At 36.3% G+C, this 12,162-nt stretch overlaps 1 protein-coding gene across 1 annotated transcript in view; it reads right to left on the bottom strand.

Annotated features, from left to right (window-relative positions):
- LOC125238197 (lysyl oxidase homolog 2-like) overlaps positions 1–12,162 on the bottom strand; it is a 71,198-nt gene that overhangs the window by 10,295 nt on the left and 48,741 nt on the right. Inside the window, exons 7-8 of the mRNA XM_048145469.1 lie at positions 10,877–11,012; positions 7,009–7,166 (exon numbers count right to left, since the gene is read on the bottom strand). Coding sequence (XP_048001426.1) covers positions 7,009–7,166; positions 10,877–11,012 — 294 coding nt within the window. The remainder of the gene's footprint in view (positions 1–7,008; positions 7,167–10,876; positions 11,013–12,162) is intronic.

Here is a 12,162-nt window from a genome sequence, read left to right as displayed (position 1 = left end):
TTCTGTTTAACATAATTTTTTGCTGTGGGCCACCGTTTACGAGGTATTGACGAAAAACGGAGCATGTAATCGTTTAAAAAAAACTTTCTTACTAAATTATCCATTTATATATTGATCCTATCGAAAAAACATACATAACCTTTCTTGTAGGAAATTTTATGTAGATATTTTCTGTTTAACATATTTTTTTGCTGTGGGCCACCGTTTACGAGTTATTTACGAAAAACTAAAAAATTGACTTTCAAGATCGAATGACAGGGTACGGACCCCACCTCATGTCATGGCATTATTTTTCCATGGCTATTTAGACCCTCATCTTTCACTGGTAAAAATGACAGACTGCCTAAAGAACCTTTTTTGGAATTTTTTTTTTACCACTTTGTACCGTTCTGGCACGGTGAAGGACCCGGCCAAATGATCTGGCATAAATACTATGCTACTTCTGAGGAACTCTATTTTCACTTTTTAATAATTTCAGGTTGCCTCAAACACCTTTTTTGGGCCTCAAAAAATTAAAACTTTAAAAATTCATAGCTCGATAAAGCCCCGCTCCCCAGCTGCCAGACTTGCAGACCTGATGTTGGCTATGATCAGAGAAGCATCTGAGCACCTTTCCAAGTTGCCTCAAGGACCTACTCCAAAATCCTGCCAGCTCTTGGACCATTTTGTAACATTGCTTTCATCCCTCCGCATTACATGCCCATACCATACTAATCTACTTCCTCTCACCTTGACTAATGAACATAGCTGGGCACCGTTAATCAAATAGTTAACTTCGATAATCGCTAATCCGTTACTATAAAAGTTAACTTCGTTAATCGTTAAAACGATACATTTCAACAAATTTAACGGAAATTAAAGTTAATCGATAATCCGTTAATCGTGATAAAAAATAATTTTACTGTTAGCTAGTTGCATCAGTTATCAACTATTAAGTTTTTGGGTAAGTTTATTATGTTACTGTAAAAGACCAAAGATCGCCAAAATCTCTTGAAAAATCCCAGCTACCAATTGGTAAAAGCGAAATGTTAATAAATATTGTTCTCTTTGGACTTATACCGACGTTGTTTCGGTAAGTCCTAGGTTTTACCTTGGACCCGAAGGTATTGGGTCATTCATGCGGTCGTAGTCATGGTGCGTAGGTTCCTCGGATTGAGACACCTCTAATCGAAGTTGTGATCCACGGTAACTTGGTAGATAGCGCGGCCCGCCGAACTCTGGCTTGATGCATCGGTTGCGCGATTTATGTGCCATGCGTCGTGCCTGATGATTTACATTCTGTTTCGCAGTTAATGATGGGTGCAGTAGGACTAATAAACTTTAGCAGGTCTCGAACAAGTGATCCAAAGGCACCAATTGATATGTAGAGTCTACATTGTAGACTGTGAATTTTCGGGAAAATCCTAGGTTTCGCCGTAGCTTACAGCAGCAGCAGGGCTTTTACAGTAGCGGTCAGAGCAAGTTTTACTCGGCGCGTGCGGAACTGGATTAACGATTAACGGACTCGAAGAAATTTAACGGAAGTTAACGAATCCGTTAACATTTTTTAAAGTTAACTTAAAAGTTAATCCGTTAACCAAAATGTTAACTTCGTTAATTAACGATTAACGGATTAACGAGTTAATGCCCAGCTATGCTAATGAATTACATCTTGTTTAAGGTTGACACACTTAGGGCCGGTTGCATCAACCACATTTGACAGACACATCGTCACGCAGCAGATGACTAAGGAACTTCCCATACAATAAAATTTAACAAACGCTTTAACGGTGACAGACGGTTTGATGCAACCGGCCCTTATACATACGTCATAGCCATCGGTTGCAATTGCAATCAGTTCCAGTACCTCTATAAGATGCATCTCGGTAACACTGACAAAGGATTCGTTTGTATATAACAATTGAATTGGTAATCTGAAATCGGCAGTTCAAACTGGCTATTGTGGGTGGGTAAACTAAAGCGACTACCCATTCTAATATTACAACTGGGAAAGGGTGTGTTTCTGTTTGTTTGTCCGTCGGTCATGGCAAAACGGAGCGACGAATTGGTGTGAATTTTTTAAGCGAAGATACTAGACGAGATGAAGAGTGATACTCGTATATGCTACTGTTTGACTTTTTCTAATATCCCACTTCCCTAAAATTGGGGGTGTACGTTTTTATGGAGCATTCCGCAATTTTCAAACTTAACGTGAACGAAGCGAAAAATACTAACATACATATAATTTTTAAAATCAAGTCAAATTTAATGAAACCCGCACGTAATTTTAAGCGCCATGTAAATAGGCCCTAACATAACATTCAAAGAAACTATATCAAGACTCATTTATATGAATAAAATGATTCTCATATTTATACGCAAAATAAACTGAAGCCAAAAACACCGCCCAATATAAAAGTTCATCGCAACCAATAATCGAACGAATTCAATTCATGCACCTATAATGGAACGCGTGCTTGTAATTAGTTATGAACCTTAGAGCATATAACTACTGGAATAGGCATACTTTACATTTATACGATACGACCTTCAAACCTTAAAGAAAAGAGCTTACACCCATCTTAAAGGCCGGCAACACTTCTGGTGTTTCGAGTATCTATGGGTGGTACTGATCGCTTACCATCAGGCGACCTGTCTGCTCGTTTGCCTCTTATCCCATAAAAAAATTAAAAAACTAGCGGCCCGCCCCGGCTAAGTATACATACATACATACATATTACATACAATCACGCCTGTATCCCATGAACGGGTAGACAGAGCACAATGAACTACCCAAGTTTCAGTGCCACTCTTGGCAAAAAGGGGTTAAAAGAAAACGAAATTGTGACGTTGCAGTGACAGGTTGCCAGCCTTTCGCCTACGCCACAATTTAACCCATATATCACAGTCGACTTCTACCACACCCACTGGAAGAAAGGGGGTGGTGAAATTCTTAACCCGTCACCACACGGGCAAGCACGGGGATAAAATCGAAAAATGGTTATAGTAATTTATCCGGAAAAGATAGACATAATGCATAAGTGTCTGATGCAAGCACGCATGCACACCAAACGCTCTCTTGACACTCTTCAATCAATCAATCAATCATTTATTCGTGATAACTAAAAACATACACAACTACAGAAAACAGAAACAACAATTTAAATAAATTTTCTCATAACTTTCTTCTAAAATAAAATTCTTGACAGCTTGATGGTCCGCTATTGTAAGTGGAATAAAATATTGTAAGGAAGTTTGTAAGCCATTTCATCGATGATACGTCAAAATTCTCATATGTATCTATTTACCATTTTTGACTAAGACGTACATAATATATTACTGAAAGACTTCTCCAGTTATCTATGGTCTAAGTTATGAACTCATATAATGAGAATTGGTAGTGCCTGCTGGGAATACAGTAATTCTGCGATGTCTGTGAGGAATTCTAGGTATATATTGGATACGTGTCTAGACTAAATATCGTATTCCAATATTTATAATAGATTCAAATAAATACTTAACACAACGATAAGGGTTCGTTGAATTCACACTGTTTTATCCCTTGAATATTTTAAACTAAGGTAACATGAGGTTTTTCTTGCTACTTCACAATACACCTTTGAATTTGTGCACATATGTAAGGGATCATCCACATATTACGTCACACCAAATTTCAGGTTTTTGGACCCCTCCCCCCTATGTCACGCTTTTTTGTATCCCTTTAACAGGGATTGTCACATTTAGTATGACCCCATTACAGCCCCCCCTTCCGACATTACACTGTGACGTAATATATGGATGACGCCTAAGCAGGTTTCCTCACAATGTTTTCCTTCGCCGAAAATCTATCGGTAAATATAAAATTATGATATTTTGTACATAAGTTTCATAAAACTCATTGGTACCAGGATATAAACCCCTGACCTTGATTGAAAATCAGACGTCATATCCAATCATCCCACCACCGCCTAATAAGGAAATAGTTATTATAATTAAATAATAAAATCACAAACAGACCAGACCATTTACAATTTAATATTTAACCTCTTAATCTCCAGCAAAATCTTAGGCGATATATTAGAACTAGACCATCTCAAGTTGCTAAACTACCATTTTACGCATATTTGTGATCTGAATTTCACCAATAACACGCCAAAATAATTATGCCGTTACTAATACTTAACCACAGTATAATAAAGAGTCCTATCGTACAGTACGGCCATTCCTGCTCCCCGCTGAAAGTGCCGCCCACCCGCTCTCGGTTACCTCACAGTTACCGCCTGTCAATAACGCGAACAGTCGACCTGTCATATCTCACTCATACAAGCTGTACGCATTCACCTACACGAGCTTAGACTGTGTGCTAGGAACACACCTATTTCATATATTATTGCCAGTGTCCGAGGTCTGCCTAGACCGTCTCAAGTTCCTAAACTACCATTTTACGCATATTGTAATCTGATTTTCAACAATAGCACGCCAAAATAGACACCAGCCATCGTGCAAAACGCCTTCTCTAGTTCCTGAACAAATTATGCCATCACTACTTAACATAATTAAAGCATAAAACCACAAACATACCATCTACGACAATTTCATCCCCGCCGGCGAAATCTAGCATTTTATAGGCGATATATTAGACCTATACCGTCTCAAATTGCTTTCCTGGCGCGATGCCAACGTGGGGTGTGAGATATATTTTGCAAGCGACGTCATAAAATCGAGAATGCTTGTTAGATTATGCTGATATCAACCTCTCGAGTTCCTTACTATCTTCTAAAATAAAATAGTTCTACTTCCTATGAAAGAAAACAAGTTCTTGCTCACGACTTCGTTCGCGAAGATGAAATTTAGGTACTTTAACATAATTTACTTTATTTTACCGATATGGATGAATTGATGTAGAGTAAATTTAAATATAATATACAATTTAATATACAATTTTATCCCAATACAACCCTTTTAACCCATTTAGGGCGTATATTTTAAAAAACGCAGATTTTTTTACTTATTTACTAACCAACATTGTACGCAGACTCAATTTCGTTGATTTAAATAAAAATTCCTCCCCTTTTTAACCCCCTTTAAGGGGTGAATTTTCAAAAATCTCGAAACCACTATTCTTGTTATACTAAACTATAATTATTTCCACAAGTTTCAAGTTCCCAATTCAAAATAAAATTTGATCTTCATACAAATCGTAGGTAAGTACTTTCTAGCTTTTGTAGATTCGTTTTTGAGTTGATCAATCAGTCATGCAGTCAGTCAGTACACTTGCATTTATTTATATAGAATACGAGGAAATGTTAAGAGTCCTTAAAATACTTACTCTCACCTTCCTACTAGAACGGAGTTTCAATAGTTTTAAATTAACATGTTGTAATTAAACTTTGCACGTAATGCCTTTCGTTTTGCAAAGGTTTCATAATATTAAAACGGTTCCTTCAGACAAACTCTTAACGAGAATATCCTCAATGGTAACTTGCAGACATTTTCCATTAAAATTTCCAGTAATGTAAGTACAGTTGACTACAAAGAGATGTATCCAGATGTATTACAATGCAATAAGGTGAAAAAGTGGATACCTACATCTCTTTGTAGTCGACTGTACTTACAGAAATTTTCAGAATGTATTGCAACATGTATATTCATAGTTGATATTATTATAAGTAGAAACTGAATAGAAATTGAGGTTTAAAAAAGTAAAGTCTGTACAAATAAATATACATACAAAGTTTCTGTTTCGCAAGCCAAATAACATGGCATTCGGGTAGCCATAAAATGTGGAATGAGACTTGGCTCAACACTACTGTCCTTCAACTTCTGCAATAAGTTTGAAAATATAAAATACACAAGTACTGCATTATAAATAATCAAGTGGGAAATAAACATAATTATTTAATTTGATATCTTACCTAAGTTTTCGTTGTAATTTTCTTTATTTGTGAATATGTGTACCTATGGACTAAATTGGCTGAAAATATATATAAATAGCTTAATAAATAGTTAAGTATTTGTTATATCTACTAAGGGGAAAAGTTGTTATTACCAAGCGAAAAATTCTAATGGAATCACTTAAGATCACGTAGCTTAAACAATCTTTTTCGCCGAAACACAAAGTCTTCACCTCACCAACATGAGAAAAAACTAAATTAAATCCATCAATGAATTAACACTTACGATTCAAAATCATCATTTAAACGCCGGCATCAATTTAAAATTTGTACGGACGATATTTTAGCTACCTAAATTTCACTGTACTCATGTAACACTTTTAAAATGAATGGCATTATTTTTTATTCTTTTTGTAATCAGCTTACCCACAGTAGTTCGTGTATTCCTGTCAGCTTAATTTATTACTTGGCAGTCAGTGTAATTTATTATTTTGTCTCTTTGCTACGAATCAGCGAGGAACGACATAGACAGTCGAATCCAAATGTATTACCTGATTAAATAATGAACCTAAGTAAGTCACAGTAGTAAATCTTCTAACAAACCGGTACGTACGCCGCGCGGTATGTATGCGTGCCGTACACATGTAAACGAAGAATGAACGAGAATGAATCATTCTCTCTAGGGCTAAGATGGACGGCTATCCATCATTTTTCACGTTCTAACAAAGATGTGAGCAGTTCCCGAATACTTTGTACATAGCTACGTCAACAAATTTTAATTGATCCTATTTTGTTACCTAAATTTAGTAATATAAGTCGACTTTCGTAAGATATATACAGGATAATTGTTATAATTAAGAAAACATACATACTAGAGAACCTTAATGACGAAATAAAACTTACTAAAATCTCAATTCATCAAAAAAATCTTGGTAACAAAATAGGAATAATAAAAACAAATTGAACTTTTTCCTTAATTTTTGTACAAACTTTTCGAGAACTGCTGATGATATATGACAACTGATAAAAACACGGCCATGATACGGCGTCAAATAAGCTACTGTTATTTATTAAAAGGTAAACAGGGCACTTTTTAAATTTACTAGAAAATAAAGTATTTCATTAATAAGCTCACCTTGGTCCCCATAATTCTTGCAAGAATAATTCTTGTCTACTCCGGGTAAGCAGGTGTTATCTTCTAAACAGAAGGAGGCCTTATGGCCCTCTGCCACTCTGTGTCCAGTCGCGTTGAGGACGTCGAACGTCGCGAAAACCTCCATACTGTGGTAGTGCCTAGAGATATGAAGTAGAACATTACGATATAACCGTCGAAAAGATGAAATTTGAAACGAGTGATGAATCCTACAAAGCTTATTATTTCATACGAAAAATCTATCGAAGAAATGAGAACACAATAATACAAAGACCGTGTACATTTTTCTATGCGTATATGGGTCGTGAAATATTTTTTATAAGCTGGATTTAACTGTGAATGTGTCTTTCATTCCTTCTCATACAAAAGAAGCCGTATTCAAAAAAGTTAACCAAATAGGAAGCATTTATGTCAAGGCCGACTTATTTTTATACCTTTATGGTAAAAACCGGCCAAGAGCGTGTCGGGCCGCGCTCAGTGTAGGGTTCCGTAGTTTTTCGTATTTTTCTCAAAAACTACTGAACCTATCAAGTTCAAAATAATTTTCCTAGAAAGTCTTTATAAAGTTCTACTTTTGTGATTTTTTTCATATTTTTTAAACATATGGTTCAAAAGTTAGAGGGGGGACGCACTTTTTTTTTCCTTTAGGAGCGATTATTTCCGAAAATATTAATATTATCAAAAAACGATCTTAATAAACCCTTATTCATTTTTAAATACCTATCCAACAATATATCACACGTTGGGGTTGGAATGAAAAAAAATATCAGCCCCCACTTTACATGTAGGGGGGTACCCTAATAAAACATTTTTTTCCATTTTTTATTTTTGCACTTTGTTGGCGTGATTGATATGGGTGCGCCAAAGTTCATATAAAATTGGTATATAGATTATTGGTAGTCCGAAAATGTTTCTCATACAATTTTACATTATAACGATCATTATTTATAACAATTTTATGTTAATAACTATCGTAACTTCGAATGACTTATGTTCATAATGTCATTCATCATAAATACATTTTATACTAATGTTAATGTTTATATACTTATTAATCATAACGATTGCGAGTAATATAATTTATGGTTATATTATTGTTAACAGAACAGAAATCACATGTGTCAGTCCAGTTAGGTGCGACGACGAGCGTAGCGAGGAGGAGCGTGTTAGGTTGACCGTGAGCAAACCAGAAACGACTTTTTAATGTAAATTTTTCATAGAACTTCCCCAACACTTTTTAAATAATTTTATGATGAATGATTTTCTTAAACACAAAATTATGAATGTTATTAAATATTTGTATAGAATTTATGATTAAAATTTTTCGGCTAAATGATTATTATGAACAGTGATAGTAGTACTACTGATAATAATGAAACAAAATTATGATAAGTAAAATTATGAGAAGTGATCATTCGGAGCACAAATCGGTATTATAAACAATAATTTTATAACAAATAATTTTATATGAGCCAATATGGACCCGATTGATATACATATTGGTACCAAATTTCAGCTTTTTAGTGCTTACGCGGTTACTGAGATTATCCGCGGACGGACGGACGGACGGACGGACGGACGGACGGACGGACGGACGGACGGACGGACGGACGGACGGACGGACGGACAGACAGACAGACATGGCGAAACTATAAGGGTTCCTAGTTGACTACGGAACCCTAAAAATCAGCTTTGAGACGAATGACTGCGAACGCAGATTATGCCGAATTCAGATCTTTTTGAATTACAAGATGGCGTTGTTATCTTGTCCCAAGTCTATCCTCGTTCCTTTGATACTCGCATTTTTAAAAGAATCCCTTTTGTCTGCGTTTATGATAATCGTATGACTGTTAGGTGATTTGAGGTAATTTCAAAAATATGTAGGTAGTAGGTTTGACGATCTGGTTCAGTCGGTAGTGACCCTGCCTGCTAAGCTGCGGTCCCAGGTTCGAATCCCGGTAAGGGCATTTATTTGTGTGATGAGCACAGATATTTGTTCCTGAATCATGGATGTTTCCTATGTAGGTATGTATTTATCTATTTAAGTATTTATATCATCGCTTAGCACCCATAGTACAAGCTTTGCTTAGTTTGGGGCTAAGTTGATCTGTCTAAGATGTCCCCAATATTTTTTTTTTTTTTTTTAGCTAGAAAATTTTCATTCGCACTTTAGAGGAGTGACTTTAACGTGAAATAATTAAATCACCTAAATATTAATCATTGAAAGAATTATCCTTGTTGACAAATATGAAGGTATAAAAGTTTTGATTTATTTTGCAAAATATGTTTACTTTTAGGCTGTCGCTCATTAGCATCGCTCAGACTAATTGAAATTTATACATAGAAAAGTGGGCACATAAAACATCAAATAAATTTAAAACCCCAGCACAATACAAAATACCTACATTTAGTTAATTGAGTTTTTCAACAACAAACGAATCAAATAATCTATAATTGGGCATTTTCGCGAGAAAAGATTCAAAAACATTTTTTCTAAAACTTTCGTACTCAGAATCACGAGCCTTTTCGATCCTAGTTAGTAGGCGGAAAAAAGCGTCCCAAATTTATTTTTTTCACTTCGTTACCATTTTTCAAACACTTAGTACAGCGGTTACAAAATGGAAAGTATGCAAAATAATAGAACATTTTGGGACCATTTTTTTGTCTCCCGTTTTTTGTCGTAGATCGAAAGGGCTCATGATTCTGAGTAGGTAAAACAAAACATTTACCTACCTTAAAAAAAATGTATGATTCTTTTCGTGATTATGCCCAAATATTTCTAATTCAATTACCCGAAAGTACCGAACTAATTTAATGACAGACTCAGTGCAGAGCGGTGAATGACAGTAAATTACATTTAGAGAAAAAGTGAATTCATGCGTTTTCATCAAAAAGAAGCTGAAATAAAATACTGAAAAAATATCATGTTACTGGATAAAAGAAAACTAATTTTGGTAAATATATGGGTTTGACTTTAGTAAGTAATATATTATGCCAATTTTATTTAATGACATCTTCGGTTTCAGATATTGGGTTTATTGTGTATTATAATACTTAATGGTCCTTTACGCCGTGGCTTGCGTGGGCGACGGTCGCGCGATGGTCGCGCGACGGCGGTGCGACGCATACGAAATCAAACCTTATCGTTATGGAAGTAGACGATGCGATGAGACGCGACGGCGACGGTCGACGCAAGACACGGCGTTAGGGTTATAATCGCCAAAAGATAATTGCCGGAACTTATCGTTGCCCACTAGAGTCGAAACTGACTTTCACGAAATTTACATGTGGCAAAGATGCCACTGCCTCAAATGTTTAGGCAGGTAGGGCCGGAATTTATAGATGGCCATCAGAGTTGCAGCTGACTTTCACGAGGAGCGTTAAGAGAAGCTTCGATGAATATACAGAGTGGGGCCTGTAACAAAGGCGAAGAATTGAACTCTAGGCTATTCTCCTTATACTGATCAACATTTGTTCGGCGACTTTTAACAATAACTTGTATTTTGATTTTTATCACCCTTGAAAGTTTTTTCTAAGAGATAATATATTGCGAATTCTGTTAAGTCTAAAGTGTGACAGACAACGTCAATGACAACAATAATGGCGTACATTGAAGCTAATATTTATTTAGTATGAAAAATTAAAAATTTAAAGACTTCATAATTTTTAAAAGTCACTGAACAAATGTTGATCAGTATAAGGAGAATAGCCTACAGTTCAATTCTTCGCCTTTGTTACAGGCCCCACTCTGTATAGCAGACGGTGATTCTAGTAATGTCAGTAGATGGAATGCTTCAATTCTATTGACCAAAGCGGCAGCTGACTTTCAAGATGAATTATCTTAACTTACATGTGACAAAGATGCCACTGCCACAAATGTTTAGGCAGGTAAGGTCGGAACTCATCATTGCCGATGTTAAGGGAGGCAGCGGTGAAACGTAGCAGGCGACGGGTCTCGTACTGCCAGGCTGGGTTGGTTTTTGAATCTGTTGAAAAAAAAGGTGTACAGTCTTTGAGTCGAAATACACTCATCATCATCCTCCTTGCGTTATCCTGGCATTTTTTTTTATTATTATAAATGGCCATACTCTTGGTCTTGGCCACAGACTAGCCAACGGCAAAGACGTGGCCTACGATGGAGTGAGCTCGCCCAGAAGATGCCTGTTCACTCTTGATTTGTCACGGTTCATGGAAGCCTGGGGTCCGCTTTGACAACTCATCCCAAGATTTGGCATAGGCACTAGTTTTTACGAAAGCGACTGCCATCTGACATTCCAACCCGAAGGGTAAACTAGACCTTATTGGAATTAAGTCCGGTTTCCTCAAATGCCCAGATGCGCATACTCACGGCAGTGTACTCAAAAAGGTTAGGCAGATCACATGAAATCGCTCAGTAAGATCTTCGTTCATATCGTTATCTAGATACAATTTTCGATGATATGTCATCATGAATTTGAATCGGGCTGTTAGGTGTCAAAAACCCATTGACCTGGATATCCAAACCAATCATGGCCGACGTTACCATTTAACTATTCAGTGACTTGAATGATCGAAAATAAATCAGGATTGTGAAATAATATTCGGAAGTTACTTTTATATTTAGCGAGAGAAGAGAGAGAGCAATGACCATGTTTAGGGTTCCCTCAAAAAGGAAAAACGGAACCCTTATAGAATCACTCGTGCGTCTGTCTGTCCGTCTGTCCCAGCCAATTTTCTCCAAAACGACTGAACCGATTAACTTGAAATTTGGCACACATATGTTAACCTGTGACCCAAAGACGGACATAAAATTATGTACCTTTAGACTCACCCAGATCCCACAGTCAAACTGTGTAAACAGTTTTGGGGGACATTGTATTTACATTTAAGTTTCTATGTAAGATGTTTTATTTAAAAAAAAAAAAATTAAGAAAATTTAATCGTAGGCCCCAGAAAATATTTTAAGTAATTTTCAAGTATGTAATTTAAGAAAACAGGAAAAAAATTACCATTCCCGCATGATGGTAACCGGCCACCGTAACCTATGAATGCTTGCAACTACAGAGGTGTTACTTCCGTATTGCCGACCTTTTAGAAAATTTCTAAATATTTAATATCATCATAACCCTCCTTGCGTTATCCCGGTATTTGCCACGG

This window comes from Leguminivora glycinivorella, chromosome 23, assembly GCF_023078275.1.
Source record: "Leguminivora glycinivorella isolate SPB_JAAS2020 chromosome 23, LegGlyc_1.1, whole genome shotgun sequence".
NCBI classification, from domain to species: Eukaryota; Metazoa; Arthropoda; class Insecta; order Lepidoptera; family Tortricidae; genus Leguminivora; species Leguminivora glycinivorella.
This window is presented reverse-complemented; position numbering and strand designations above follow the sequence as displayed.